The sequence below is a fragment of the Cetorhinus maximus genome, chromosome 1, assembly GCF_964194155.1.
Source record: "Cetorhinus maximus chromosome 1, sCetMax3.hap1.1, whole genome shotgun sequence".
Lineage (NCBI taxonomy): Eukaryota > Metazoa > Chordata > Chondrichthyes > Lamniformes > Cetorhinidae > Cetorhinus > Cetorhinus maximus.
Genome location: NC_135879.1, coordinates 11,163,188 through 11,179,374, shown reverse-complemented (window position 1 = coordinate 11,179,374; position 16,187 = coordinate 11,163,188). Strand labels below are relative to the sequence as shown.

Below are 16,187 nucleotides of genomic sequence, written 5' to 3'. Positions count from 1 at the left end.
AAGTGAAATTCATATTTAAACCCGTTTAAACATTTGGAACTGTATTGATTTTCAGAGTCAAATATATTCAAACCTCTGAAACTAAAATGAGTGAGTCTTTTAGGCCAATGTACAGCATCATGTCAATTCTGTTGGTAAGAATGAGAGAGGCACATAGAAACATAGCATTTCAGAGAGGGTGTGACAGCTAAATAGAGAAGAAAAGGAGACAGTGATTGGCAAAGATTAGATAGTGGGGAAACAAGCAGGTACACTGAAAAGAAGAGGGATAAAAGCGGATAATTATTCTCAACAAACTGTACAAAATTATTTTAGTGGTAGGACATAGGGTTCTAATTGCAACTGATTATACCCAGATGGCATTCAGGATTCTAACTCTGTTACACACCTAATTGTAAATAATATCAAATGTTGATCAACTGGCCTTTATATCACATAAACCTTACTTCATATTCCAGTTGAATATCCTTCACTAACCCCTGCCTGTAAGTGCACTTCAAAGCAGATGGTGAGTACATTCTTTGAATTCCACACCCTTCCTACGTCTCATGTTGCCACTTGGGCCATGACACTGGCATGGAAACAAGAGGCCAACTGTTTCGTGTCTATAATGATGAAGGACAGCTATCTCCTTCACTGGAGCAAATCCAGGTGACTTGTTAATTCTATATGGATGATATGCTTTGTAGTTTTGCACTGTAAATATAAGGAGCTTCTGAATATTTGGAATGAATTTAGAGAGGCATTGTCTTCCTTGAGATTTTTAAGGACATTTTAAACTGTTGTTATTTTTCCACTTGCCAGCTGTAGGTAGCTGGATGAGTTTTCAAGGTAGAGAATAGGTTTGGGTGAGAAGACATCAGTTTAATGCTAATTTTAAACTCTGACCTATGGTATATAATTTCACACTGATCTCTTTTTTTATTGAGTGCACCAGACACGCATGCACAAGTTGGCCACAATAGAAATTACATCTTTGTATGGGATATCTCCTGTTCAGCTTTTAGACTTATTTAAGTGGGTTCAATTGCTGAGTTTAACTATATGCTAGGCGTAATGCAACTGCTCAGTTACAACCTTGTGCCACTTTTGCAGACCATAAGCCATTGTGTGATCATGCTACATCAATCTTGGAACGCTCAGCTGAGATTTGTGACTTACTTCAGTAACTCTTTCGAGTACATTCACAGTTCTTGACTTTTTTTTTGTTCAAAGTCCTGGAGTGGGACATGAACCCACAACCTTCTGACTCAAAGGTGAGGGTGCTATGAACTGAGCCACAGCTGACACCTCTACTTCAGTAGTTGCTGCTTTGGTTGAAGCAAGCTGATTACCCTAGAAAGAGAAGGAAAAAAGTTGCTCACTAAATCAGTGTTGTTTGATATGGCCAGTGGCAGTGTGGCTGATTGGGAATCCGGATGCAGCTAATTGTTTAATTACGAATCAGAATTGCAATGAGTAGTAGACATTGCCGCTGGGCATCTGATCTCAATACTCAAATTTGCGTGGGTTAGGCATATGAATTTTAATTTTTTTGTGTGTTAAAATGGTAAGAGGGAAAGCAGAGTGTGGCAGTATTTTTTTTCGATTGTGATGAGTAGCTTTACTTCCTTGGTTACTGAATGATGAAAGATGTTTGTTAATTAAATACACACACATGGAGTACATTTACTTGTATTGTGTGAGTGCGCATAAGGGTGTACGGTCCATACAGCACTGAGTCCTCTGTCACAGAGCTGCTCAGGATGAACCTGGACAAAAACCACTAACTCTCTTCAGGCCTTCGTTGCAAAGGCACATTCCAGTATGGGGTGTGTGACGGTCTCCTCCCCACCACAGCCACCTCGAGGGTCACGTGCAGAGGGGGTGAGACTCTAGGCGTAATAGAATTAATAGAATAGGTAATAGAATTACCGCAGGTGTAGCCAGACTTATGGGGCTCATCAATGATTGCTATTGGACAGAATATCACACTCCTACATGACAAATGTGCTCTTAGAATTGGGGTTTGGGGAGGGAATCCACAACTGGGATCCAGCTGTTCTACACAAACGCCAGTAGCGCCGTTTCAATCAATGTGTGGGAATTAGAAAGCTTTCCGATCATATCTGAAGTCAGACAAGGCTGCCCTATCACTCCAGTGTACCGTATAAAACCTTTTGCTGAGTCCATCAGGAAGGATGTGGACAAAAGAGGAATGATGATCCCAGGGAGTGGAGCCGCTCAAGCCAAAGTTTCCCTGCATTTGGACAGCGTCGCTGTCTTCTGTTCAGATCTGCTATCAGTCAGCAGACTTATAAGCATTTGTGACCAGTTCAAACTGGCCTCAGGAGCCAAAGTAAATCATGGCAAGAGTGAGATCGTTTCTCTGAGAACTGGGCCAACTGATCCTTTGTCCTGTCCATCGTCAGGTCAGACTACCTGAAGGTACTGGGGAGGTGCCAGGGCATGTACCAAAAATTGAACGGAGCACATGCCCATGGTAAAACAAAAAAACTGGCTATGTGGCAGTGATGCTCCCTCTCCATTGCAGGCAAGAACCTGGTCATCAGGTGCGAGGCGCAGTCAGTATTGCTGTACATGGCACAGCTGTGGTCCATGTTCCACTCCTGTGCTGTGGTCATTACACAAGCCATCTTCCACTTTGTCTGGAGATGGAAAATGGACCATTTCTGCACAGACATGATGTACAAATCTCTAGATGTGGGGAAAAAATGCCCAACATCACCCTGATTCTGATGGGCATTTATCTGTGTCTGCATCAAGCTGTGCATTGACCCTCGGTACACAAACACCAAGCATCTCTACATGTTGATGTCCTATCTGTCCCCAGTGTTGTAAAGGATGGGTCTGGCCACGTTACCGTAGAACGCTGCAGCTAGTTGGAGCATGCCATACCACCTCTCCTTCATGGAGAAGTTTATGCAGAAAAACACCTTTACCACAAGTCCAGAAGGCAGTAGCCTACATGTAATACCCTCGAGGCCCTGCAGAAAAAGGAGATGGTGGATCCTGTCATTTTCCTGAGCAGACTGTCAAAGTCGTTTAGCAGAACATCTCATCACGAGAACTTTCAAAACAAACCAAGACATAGCTTGGCTGGTGGTGAGAAAGGCCGTGCCCTCCCTGTCAAATCCTTCCTGCACACCCAGAGTCTCACCCCCTCTGCACGTGACCCTCGAGGTGGTTGTGGTGGGAAGCAGACCGTCACACACCTCATACTGGAATGTGCCTTTGCAATGAAGGCCTGGAGAGAGTTAGTGGTTTTTGTTTCAGGTTTATCCTGAGCAGCCCTGTGACACAGGACTCTGTGCTGGATGGACTGTTGCCAGGGATGCACTCCAAGACAAACTCCAACTTTGGCTGGAGGATTATCAGCTCGGTGAAAGATGCCCTTTGGTCTGCCCAAAATCTATTGGTTTTCCAGAGCAAAGAGTTGTCCTCGACTGAGTGTTGCAGACTGGAACATTACAAGGTCCAGGACATGCTGGGGGATGCACAAAAGTTGGGGCAGCCACCGCAAAGGTCAAAGGGGAAAGGGCACAGTCTAAGGCCCACCTGCCATAGTGCACCAAGGGACTGGAAACTGTGTAAAAACTCCTTGGGCAGTTTATTTGTCATGGAATGTATATTGTAAATATTTTGTGTAACTGCAGTTGTGTTGAGGCACCTCAGAGTGCCACATATTGTATGGAAAGAATTTGAACTGGATTGCATTTTCTGTAATGTCCAATTTGAACTGTAATGGAATGTAATTTGACAATTTTTTAATGAATTAAGTATGTTTTTGGAAAGCATTGCAGTTGACAGCAATGATCAGATAATCATATTTTGGTGATGCTGTTTTAAGGATTAATGTTGGGGTAAATTCCCCTGCTCCTTTTCAGATAATACCACAAAAATTCTAATGTCAATCTGGAATAGAATTTGATCCAAGGCCTCCTGGCTTCTAGGCGAGAATGCAGGGCCAAGTTGGCACTGGAAGTGCGTGTGACTGTATGAAAAGGCATTAATCATTCTGGAGCTCATGGCAGCCCATATCACTGAAACTGGTGATAAGTATTAACTATCTCTTGGAAGAACCAATTGTATAGAATCAGGGCAGTGTTAGCACTCTGTAATTGTCTAATGGCAGCAAAAATGCTTTCAACGTACTTGATAATGTCACTAAAATTCAGATTTTAAGAAAAAAAAGTTTTAAAATCCTTTACAAATTACATATGCATTAAAAGAAAGGTACCGTATGCCATAGTTAAGGTTATAAAGTGTTAATGATTTAGTGGGTAGATTGTGTCTGAATTCTGTGTGTTTCCCTTAAATTATTTTTTTCACAAAAACAATCTCATCTCAGTCTGGTTTCTATGCATCTAATTTAACCGTTGTATATTTTTGTACAGTATTTTTTAAACAAAGATTTGTAAAGATACTGACAAATGGATGTTGTGCTTCAAAACACTACGGCCACCTACTTTAGTGATTCCTTCTATTGTTAAAAAAACCTTCAGATGACATTTATTAAATGACTTACTCATTCCTCCAAATGTAGATTACATGTGTGTTGATATTGTGGTTAGGAACAGGAGTAGACCATTTAGCCCCTCAAGACTGCTCCACCATTTAGATCTTGGCTGATTTCAAACTCAATTGTATTTATCTGCCTTTGTTCCATATCCCTTGCTATTCTTACATAACAAAAATCTATTAATCTCAATCTTTGAAAGTTCTAATTGACCTGGCATTCACAACTTTCTTGGTGAATGAATTCCAGGTTTTTAACTTGCTACCCTTTGTGTTTGTTTGTTTTGAAATGAGATTATCATGAGCTGGGAATCAAAAATGCTAATTCCATTTTGTAGCAATGATGTTCTGTTAATATACTTAACATGATTCGGCTGGACGAAAGAACCAGCACTTTAATTTATTCATTTGCCCTAAGGAGGTTTACCTCCCTTTAGTGTGTTTTGGGGATCTAAGCTACTTGAGTAGCTTAAAGTGGTAGCTTTCAGTCCACACTGAATTTCTTCTGTATTCCCTTGTTTTTCTGCTCAGATTTGCAATGAAACTGAATCAAGAGTAAAATGTTTCCCTTAAAAGATGCCCAGCTCGGAGCCTTCACTTTTTTTGCCTCTGCACTTCCACACGATGTCTGCGGCAGCAACGGGCTTCCACTCACCCCAAACTCCATCAGGATTCTAGGACGATTCCAAATCCTCAAGGCCATCTCACATCCCAGGCTCTGCCAATATGTGGACATATCGCGTGGCAAACATGGTGAGTTCTCTTTCTCGTACAGTGCATTCAGTGTAAACCTCCATCACCATTAAATTGTGATTTCCATTAGACAATCAGAGACAACACGTGAAGTAATGAGTTCTCTGATTAGTTCTGATAAATATTCTCCAAATCCACAGGAGACGACCTTTTTATTATTATTTTTTGCATGACTGCTTGTTTTTAGTTCTTGGGATATTTGGAGAATGCATTGTGAATATAGAAATTTTCTGCCTTCTGTCAAAATGACTTTGTATTATTATAGTAAATAAGCTTTCTGAGGGTGCACATGAATAGACATATCAACATATCAAATCGGAGCAGAAGTAGGCAATTCAGCCCCTTGAGCCTGCTCTGCCATTCAATAAGATTATGGCTGATATGTTTGTGTTTCGAGTTCTATATTCCCATCTATCCCCCATAACCTTAGATTCTTGTTAGGGAATCAATCTACTTCTGCCTTAAAAATATTCAGTGACCCCCCACCTCCACCGCCTTCTGAGACAGAGTTTCAAAGTCGCACAACCCTCAGAGAAAAAACTTCTCCTCATCTCTATCTTATAAGGGCAACCCCTAATTTTAAAACAGTGCCCCCTAGTCCTGGACTTGCCCAAAGAGAAAACGTCCTTTCCGCATCCTCCTTGTCAAGACCGTTCAGGCCCTTGTGTCTTGGATGTGTCTTTGAATGCTTGGTGGTACTTTAAATTTTGGAAAAATAATTGAACACCCAATCTGCTTACACGTTGTAGGTGCCTGATGACCTGAGGGATCAGGCTTTTCAAAAGCTCAGTCTCAGTGCATGTTATGATGTTGCACCATCATGTTATGTATTGCATTATGGGTATCTCCTCATTTCCAGGAATTAAGTTGGAGCCAAAACAATATTATTCCATTGTCAGGCCCAACATCTTGGATGGGTTTTGGATTGATGGTGCACCCATCTGAGAGTGACTGTTGTTGGTTCCATAGTTTGTATCTTGTCAAACCTAGATTGATCTGAATGTTAATGCGAGCCATACATGATTGAATAAGAAGGGATTACACTCTGAGCCTGTCAAAACATTAAAACTGCAAGGAAGCAAACTGGGTTAATCAATTAAATTTTTTGTCTTCCAGTAATATGGCTGTGCTATCTTGAAGTTATAGTATTTTGGAGAACCAAAGATAGAACCATAGAACACTACAGCACAGAAAACAGGCCATTTGGCCCTTCTAGTCTGTGCTGAAATATTATTTCGCTAATCCCATTAACCTGCACCCAGTCCATAACCCTCCAGACCCCTCCCATCCATGTATCTATCCAATTTATTCTTAAACTTAAGAGTGAGCCCGCATTTACCACGTCAGATGGCAGCTCGTTCCACACTCTCACCACTCTCTGAGTGAAGAAGTTCCTCCTAATGTTCCCCCTAAACCTTTCCCCTTTCACCCTAAAGACATGCCCTCTCGTGTTTATCTCTCCTAATCTAAGTGGAAAGAGCCTACTCGCATTTGCTCTGTCTATACCCCTCATAATTTTGTAAACTTCTATCAAATCTCCCCTCATCCTTCTACGCTCCAAGGAATAAAGTCCTAACCTGTTTAATCTTTCCCTGCAACTCAACTCCTTAAGACACGGCAACATCCTAGTAAATCTTCTCTCTACTCTTTCAATCTTACTGATATCCTTCCTGTAGTTAGGCGACCAGAACTGCACACAATACTCCAAAGATGGCCTCACCAATGTCTTATACAACCTCACCATAACATCCCAACTCCTATACTCAATACTTTGATTTATGAAGGCCAGTATGCCAAAAGCTTTCTTTACAACTGTCTACCTGTGACGCCACTTTCAGGGAATTATGTATCTGAACTCCCAGATCCCTTTGTTCCTGGCTATGGTAACTGCGAAATTCTAAAGATTTCATTCCATATGAGGCCTCATGCTGCTGTAAAAACATTCTGATTCTCCAGCAGGTGATAGAAAATGCAACATTAAGGCATTTTCTAAGTTCTCCATACGGAATTAAGTTATGTTAAACCTTTATGAATCACTGATCAGGGTTCAAAATATCCAGGGGCAGTGGGCAAATGTGCCCTTGAAAAATCAATGGCGGGGTAACAAAGGAAAGTCACACACACACACACACACACACACACACACACACTCACACACACCCCCCCACACCTCCCCCCCCCCCCCCCCCCCCCCCCCCACTTCAACGACTCTTGGTGGGAGGGACAGATCCAGGATGGCGCATACACGAGGACTAGGCCTAGTTCCCGACGCACATGGTGAAACTATCCTTCAACTCAGCATGAACCAGGCTATGGGAGAGCTAAAACAAGATTTTAAAACGAAGCTGGAAGCCTACAACAGGTCAGTCAGGATATGTGGAGAGAACAAACAAAAGAGCACTTTTTTGGTTAGGTCTCCCTTTGCAACTGAGAAATAAGTGACAAATAAGTATATTAACATAATCAGGATGGGAAGTTGGAGGGAGAAAAATAGACATAAAGACAAACATCGAAGTAATATATATATAAAAAATCAAAATGAGAGGGGGATTAGGAGTGGAATGATGTAACTGCTAATCTCAGCTAAATAGTGAACGGAAATATTAAGACATTTAAAAAAAAAATTAACCTGGGCACCAGATGTTGATATGCATTTGAAAATGAGGGATATTGCTAAAGCCTAAAGTTATTTGGACCAAAGGATTGCAGGGTGCCTGGTAGAGGGATGAGATATATTGCTCTTAAAGTTTTATATTGAGCTTTATATGTTCAGTGTTGTATTTAACTTTGCCCCATTTTCAAAATACAGCCAACTAGTTCTCTAAACCTTTTCTACATGATGTTTCTCTACTCCTGCTGCCTATTTTAATTGTGTCAGCAAATTTCATGTGCTTACATTTGCTTTCATTACAATATCAATTAGGAACAATGTTCCCAGGAGAACACACTCAACTCTCCTGGTAGCACTTTTGCTTCTGAGTGGGAAGGTTATCTGTTCAAATCTCACTCCAGAGATTTGAGTACATAGACTAGGCTGGCACTTCGGTGCAACACTGAGGGAGTTCAGCATTCCAGGAAATGTTTTTCAAAAGAGATGTTGAACCAAAACCTCATCTACTCGCTCAGATGACCCCATGGCAGTTTTCAAGGGAGAGTAAACAACTTCTCTGTGTCCTGGCCAATATTTATCTCTCAATCAATACAATTGAAATACATTAGCTACCATTTGTCTTACAGTCTTTGGTATTTGTGTTACCTTATCTATCTAAAGAAGGAAGTCATTAAAAAAAAATTCAACACAAATACATAAGGTAATGTCACTATTTGACTGCATCACCAAGTCAGTGAGATTGAAAATTGGAAGCAATTCTGAGGGACAGAATTGATCTACACTTGGAGAAGCAGGGATTAATCAAGGGCAGTCAGCATGGTTTTGTTAAGGGGAGGCCATGTCTGACCAATTTGATTGAATTTTTCGAAGAGGTGACCAGGTGTGTAGATGAGGGCAATGCATTTGATGCAATCTACTTGGACTTCAGCAAGGCTTTTGATAAAGTCCCGCATGGGAGACTGATAACGAAGGTAAGAGCCCATAGGATCCAAGGCAATTTGGCAAATTGGATCCAGAATTGGCTGAGTGGCAGGAAGCAGAGGGTGATGGTCGAGGGGTGTTTTTGTGACTGGTTGCCTGTGTCCCGTGGGGTCCCACACGGATCGGTATTGGGTCCCCTGCTGTTTGTGGTATATATAAACGATTTGGACTTGAATGTAGGAGGGCTGATCAGTAAGTTCGTGGATGACACGAAAATTGGTGGGATGGTAAATAGTGAGGAGGAATAGCCTTAAATTACAGGAGGATATGGACGGGCTGGCCAGATGGGCTGAACAGTGACAAATGGAGTTTAAACCGGATAAGTGTGAGGTGATGCGCTTGGGCAGGACAAACAAGGCACCGGAATACATGATGAATGGTAGGACCCTGGGAAGTACCGAGGATCAGAGGGACCTTGGTGTGCATGTCCACCGGTCCCTTAAGGTAGTGGGACAGGTAGATAAGGTGGTTAAGAAGGCATATGGGATACTTGCCTTTATTAGTCGAGGCATAGAGTATAAGAGCAGGGATATTATGCTGGAACTGTATAAAACGCTGGTTAGGCCACATCTAGAGTATTGCGTGCAGTTCTGGAATCTGCATTATAGGAAGGATGTGATTGCACTAGAGAGAGTGCAAAGGAGATTTACCAGGATGTTGCCTGGGCTGGAGAGTTTTAGTTATGAGGAGGGATTGGATAGACTGGGGTTATTTTCCCTGGAGCAGAGGAGATCGAGGGGGGACATGATTGAGGTGTATAAAATTATGAGGGGCATAGATAAGGGTAGACAGGAAGGAACTTTTCCCCTTGGAGGAGGGATCAATAACCAGGGGGCATAGATTTAAGGTAAGGAGCAGGAGGTTTAGAGGTGATGTGAGGAACAATTTTTTGACTCAGAGGGTAGTGGGAATCTAGAACTCACTGCCTGAAAGGGTGGTAGAGGCAGAAACCCTCATAACATTTAAGTATTTGAATGTGCACTTGCGATGCCATGGCATAGAAGGCTGTGGGCCTAGTGCTGGAAGATGGGATTAGAATAATTAGGTACTTGTTTGACTGGGGCAGACTCGATGGGCCAAAGGGCCTTTTTCTGTGTTGTAGACCTCTATGAAAAAGGAGCCCCTGAAAACCATAAAGTCACCCCGAAAATCAAAAGGTATTCCTCAAGAAAATCTCAAAAAAATCCTCCAAAGAAAATTATTTTTACCCCTGTCACTGATTAGACCTCAGTCAGAGTATTGTGTCCAATTATGGGCACCAAGTTTTAGGAAGAATGTCAAGACCTTGGAGAAGGTGCAGAGAAGATTTAGTGGAATGACACTAGAGACGGGGGACTCCAGTTGGAGAGACTGGAGAAGCTGAGATTGTTTTCCTTAGAGCAGAGAAGGTTAAGGGGAATTTCATTAAAGTGTTCAAAATTATGAGAGGTTTTCATAGAGTAAACAAAAGTGGATCAATAGCCCAAAGACACAGATTGAAGATAACTGGTAAATAAACAGGCAGATGAGATTGTTTTTGCTGAGCAAGTTGTTACGAAAGCACTGCCTGAAAGGGTGGTGGAAGCAGATTAATAAAAACTTTCAAAAGGGATTGAATTTTTGATTTGAAAAGGAACAACTTGCAGGGCTGTGGGGAAGTTGGACAAAATGGATAGCTCTTTGAAAGAGCTGGCACAGGCATTGAGGGCCAAATGGCCTCCTTCTGCCCTGTAACCATGTTATGATTCTGTAAGGCTCTATGATTCTAACCACGTTTGAAAGAGAGAGCCTGGAGGGTGCTGAGCCAATTATATTGTTATTGCAGTGCTGTCGCCAGTAATTTACTGCAAAAATTGGATGATATTTAATCCAATGAGAAAATGTTTCATGTAAATTTATTAGACATGTGGTAAGCATTAGTTGAACAATATAGTATTTCTGATTCTACAAGGACGTAAAAGCCAAGTTGGCCAAGTAGATGCCATGATTGCAGGTGCCAAACCACTAAGACAGAGGATTCATTTGATGGATTAATTTCCAGCCTGTGGCATATAATTTAAAAGTGAAGATGTGACTGGGAGAAGACAAGGATCTAAAGGGGTGTATAATTGTGTTCAGCTTCTCCTTGTACTTGTACTGTCTTCTAAAGCAATCTTATGATGGCTCTCCTTAAAGTCCATTTCTCAATCCTCACATGGTGTCTCAATGGGCAAGGAGAATTCCCAGTATAGTTGTACAAACTACAGAGATCCTCGTTTCGATCCATTGCTTGTGCCAAGTTAGCTAATTTCAACTAGGCCGGCAGGTAAGGAACTTGCCTAAATGTCCCTGAGCGAGAATAGTTAGCTAGTGTTCCTGCTCCTGATCTCTATCTTGTTACTTCTGCTGGAAAGTGCTTGTGATGACATTGAACACAAGAACTAGGAGCAGGAGTAGGCTATTTGGCCCCTCAAGCCTGCTCCACCATTCGATAAGATCATGGCTGATCTGATTGTGGCCTCAACTGCACTTTCCTGTCTGGTCCCCATAACCCTTGACTCCCATGTCAATGAAAAAATCTGTCTAACTCAACCTTCAATGACCCAGCCTCCAAACTCTCTGGGGGAGAGAATCCCACAGACTAATGACCCTCTGGGAGAAAAGAATTCTCCTCATCTCAATCTGAAATGGGAGACCCCCTAATTTTTAAAACTGTTCCTTTAGTTCTAGACTCCCCCACAAGGGGAATACATCCTCTCAGCACCTGCCCTATCAAATCTCCTCACGATCTTAAATGTTTCAATCCAATCTCCTGTCATTCCTCTAAATTCGAATGGGTATAGGTCCAACCGACTCAACCTTTCCCCATAAACTAACCCCTTCACCCCAGGAATCATTCTATGAACTGCTTTTAATGCAATTATATCCTTTCTTAAGAAAGGAGACCAAAGCTATACACAATACTGCAGATGCTGTCTAACTAAGGCCCTGTACAGCTGTAGCAACACTTTTCTACTCGATTCCCCTAAACGCCAACATTCCATTTGCCTTCGTAATCACTTGCTGTACTTGCATACTAACTCTTTGCAATTCATGTATCAGGACACCCAGATACCTGTACTCCACAACTAATATGAAGGGCAGCAAATGCATGGGAACACCACCACATTCCATTCCCCTCCAGGTCACACACCACCCTGATTTGGAATTATATCACTGCTCTTTCACTGTCGCTGGGGCAAAATCCTGACCTCCGGACTGTAGCGCTTCATGAAGATGGCTCACTACCACCCTGTCAAGGGCAATTAGGGATGAGCAACTAATACTGGCCTTGCCAGTAAGGCCCATATCCCCTGAATGAGTAAAAAAAAAATTTCCCACCATTCGCCACTTGAACAACCTGCCACATCCACTCTCGAGGTTTGACCATAAAAAATGATCACTCGGACAAGAGTTCCTTCCTCCTATGGAACTGAATGAATTGGTACTTTCAGGGGAGACGTGGTGGAAAGAATGAAGAAGCTGAAATGTGGGAGAACTCCATTTTTTTTTGTGGTGTATTTACATGCGTCTTTGTCACCCTTTTGCTTGGCTACAGGAGTGGTGCCCAATGCTGGCCCATGCAAATTTAAATGTTTGTAACATGGGTTCATTCAACCTGCTGAAACAATGGGCCTGAACTTCCTCGGAGTGGCAATCAGCATGGATTGCCACTTCGATCCCAGTTATTTACCAAGCAGGAGGAACAGTCCCATTGGGGTGGTTCATTGGGGGGTGAAGGGGAGCCCCCTAGTGTATCGGAGTTTGTGGGGGGGGGGGGGGGGGTGCTGTGGGTGGAGTCTAGTGGAAAAAATGGGGAGAGATCCCTGGGGGGAGGGGTTGGAAAATTGGGGGAGTCCTTTGGGAAGAGACCTCTGGCGGGTCAGGGGGTTTTGGAGAGTCCTGTGTGGAGGGCGGGGTTGGGAGGGGAGACACCTAGGGGTCAGTGGAGTGAGGGAGTCCTCTGTGGGAGGGAGTCGGGGGACATCCCTGGAGGGTTGGGTGAGTCCTGTGTTGGAGGGGGTTGGGGGTGTCCAGTGTGGGGGAGACCCCTGGAAGGTCAGGGGGATCCTGTGGGTGGAGCGTCAGTGTGGGTCTGTGCAATAGTTACCCAGAAGTTAGAAGAGGTTTCAGTTCTTCTAACTTTTTCTGGGTAATTATTAGCGTAACCCTGTCAGAACCATCCAAAGTTCGCAATTTAAATTGCGTTTTTCGGGTGATTCCCAGTGCAGGGCGATTGCCATGGGGAAGTTTGCACTTCCAAGCAATTGCCGTGCAAACCTTACCTGGGAACTTCTGAAGGGAATTCCCCAGCACATCTTTGGGGCACCCCCGCAACGTGACATTGGGGAGCTCAGAAGTTATGGCCCATTGTTTCTTCCATTCTAATCTGTACAAACTCAAAGTAGCGATGGATCTTTAATAATACGTCAGACACCCACAAAGAATGGACATTATCAGCTCCAGCTTTTCTCTTGTCTGACATTGCATTATTCTTCATTTCCTGTTACTGAATAAAAAGATATCAAGCTCTGGTTAGCCGCGGCTTGGCATCATGTCGATCTTTTTAAAGCAATTGATTTAACAACTTGGCAATAATTTCCACAACTATATTTTAACATTTTGGGGACCATGTTCTTCTTCTTGTGCAGAAAGGCTGGTGGTTGTTACTGAGCATTATGAGAGAAGCCTGGAAGATCTATTGAAGGAAAGAAAGCCCACCAGGTAACATTTTAAAACACACATTGTTTATTTCTTACCTGGAAACCTTCTCCCATTGCACCCACTAGCATCATTTATCAAATTAATTTAATATGTGACCCTTCAGAAAAATCTGAGATTCATTTTTATTGACTAAATTTGTGTTCAGTGGACCCTTTGGTTTGAACCAATTAGAACACATTGCTCAGCAGCTAATTTCTGGCCCAATCAACCCATTTAATTTCCCAGAGCTTTTGCACTAGAAATTGCTGCACATGAGTGACCTTCACAGCACACGGCCCTCTGCAGGGCATCTTGGGTCTGAGTGAACAAGGCAAGAAACTTTACATCATCTTAACCCATCAAATTAACACATTGCCAATGAAACAGAGTCTGAGCCAGAAAGTGTAAATTAGACTACTGAATTCAGTGTCAAATCAAATAAAGAGAGGGAAAGAGATTGAGAAGGAAAGTTGAAATGGGGAAGGAATGAGACTCCACACTTATATAAAAAAAATAATAATTCTACGTGCCGGAGAGGCTGTTTGGCAGTAATTAAGACTTACCATGCCATTGAAAAGGGTGCTTTGACTGTATTTTGACTTAATTTCTGTGGCGAATTTTGTTCGTATCTACCAAGTTATTTTTGCGAAGCTCAGGGCTGAGTGGTAGATCTGAGATAGCAACTCAGGAATATTTGTTGTTTCCCCACACACCTGCCTTCACTTGAGTTTGCTGCATGATTTGTGCATCAATAACAGTGAACACTGTTAACCTCAGCCTTCTCTTAGCAGTAAATTCTGCCCTGTTGTTTTCATAGCAAGTGAAGTGATGACCAGTGTAGGGATTTATATTTGAGCTGACTTCTGGAAGGTATTTCATTTGTGCGTGCCTCATGCTGGTTTTTTTTTGAATGTTACGCTTTACACTTACTTATTATTATCACATGTACCTTGTTATAAGATATGAAAGATAGACTTGCCCACCGTTACTTTTTAAATTAAGAAGATCACCTGTAATTCTTTGTTCCCAGCCAAATTGTGATGGCTAACGTATTCCCTCATAATACTCCGTTTCCTACTGTATTGATATTGGGTCAAAAGAGTAACTGCCTGGTTCTGATTTAGAAGCACCACTTTTAGTGGTGGTAGAAAAGCTAAGGTACCCTGATCACATGCTGTCAGGAAGACACATTCCTCCAAAGGCTTCGGAAGCACTGTTGCAAGAAATTATGAAATGCTTCTCCTTCACTGTGCAAGAAGATATACTAGCCAAGTAGACATAATCTTAAGAGTCTTTGTGCAACCTCGCATCCCAAAAGCCTGGGGTGACAAAGTAGCGAAACTTCACAATCTGCTGCACAGCCAAAAATGAGATTTTAAATGTCTTTCTTTGTAATAACTATAAGGATAAGTATCACCAATAACTGAGATTCCTTTGAGGCAAAACGTTACCTTCGCATGGTCAGTCAAAGTGACTCTTTGTTTGCCGACCTGAGAGTTGCAGTCAATTATTCCACGTTGGAAAATCTCCTCAACAGGGCTTTTGGCACATCGAAAGGTGCTTTTATATTTGCTGCATTTGTAGTTCAGTTTGTGGGAGGGGAGCATCATATGTTGACCTCCCTCCATTGGTATTAAACTGAATCAAACTGAACAACTGCAGAAGCAATGTGGAGTTAGCCATGTCTGTAGCATCCGTGAGGAATAAAAAAAAACCTGGTAGGCAAGATGCCGGATTACTGGCTAACACATTCAGTGCCTCCATTCGAAGACCCTACTTCTGTGGTGCCGATGAAGCGAAGCAGCCACCAACAGTAGCGGGAAGAACAAGATTAAGGAGTATTTGCTTTCCCTGCAGCAGTGTTGGTGCAGCGGTGTAGAGAGCTGCCAGCACTGGCTGTGGGGCTGGCTGAGCACTGGGTCCACCTGTAAGGTCTGGCAATGCCATGTCTGCCGGTATGCACTAGCTATGGGCAGGTTCTGTCCATCAATATGGCCCAGCAGCTGTAGATTTTGCCTGTGTGTGTGAGCCAGCCCTAGTGATCAATGATAATCCGGAGCCAGAAAAACAAGTGACTTTTGCACAACTGCAAATAAGAAGCTTTTTCAGTTGCTGCCAAAGCTGTACCATCTCCTTTTTCTTTAAATTGTTCTATATAATGCAAACTCCTCAATAACTGTGCCTTTTTTCCAGTTATGGCCCTCCAGGGACTGGTTCTAGGATATATGCCATTGAGTTCATAATTTAAATGATGTTTAATGAAAGGCATTCCACTCTAAATTCTGTTTGACTGTGACTATGATAAATTTCTGCAGACATTTTGACGAGACAGACACCATGCAAACGACCGTAGTTACGAATGGTAAATGTGGAACTTTTGCTGATCAGTGAGGGACAGTGGATATCGGTGCCAGAAGTAGCTAATATGATTTCAGTGAAGATTAGATCCAATAAAGTGCAACAGGGAAAGTGTTTAGTGAAACGCAGTAGGCTGAAGGAATACAAAGAGACAACATTACTAAATTCTCTCCATGTATAACAAACACCTGAAAGTGGCTGCTTTTGATTTATTTTGCAACACCTTGTTGCTTTGAAGCATCTTAGCTGGTGAGACTTTTACTTC

At 42.5% G+C, this 16,187-nt stretch overlaps 1 protein-coding gene across 5 annotated transcripts in view; it reads left to right on the top strand.

Moving 5' to 3' along the window:
• tbck (TBC1 domain containing kinase) overlaps positions 1-16,187 on the top strand; it is a 194,763-nt gene that overhangs the window by 13,334 nt on the left and 165,242 nt on the right. For 2 of the 5 annotated variants that reach the window (XM_078531467.1, XM_078531620.1), the window contains exons 2-3: positions 5,050-5,271; positions 13,513-13,585. In XM_078531467.1, coding sequence (XP_078387593.1) covers positions 5,079-5,271; positions 13,513-13,585 — 266 coding nt within the window. In that variant the 5' untranslated portion in view covers positions 5,050-5,078. Of the gene's footprint in view, positions 1-3,915; positions 4,053-4,215; positions 4,237-5,049; positions 5,272-13,512; positions 13,586-16,187 lie in introns of those variants that run through there. The other 3 variants (XM_078531551.1, XM_078531577.1, XM_078531585.1) reach the window with 3 other exon arrangements.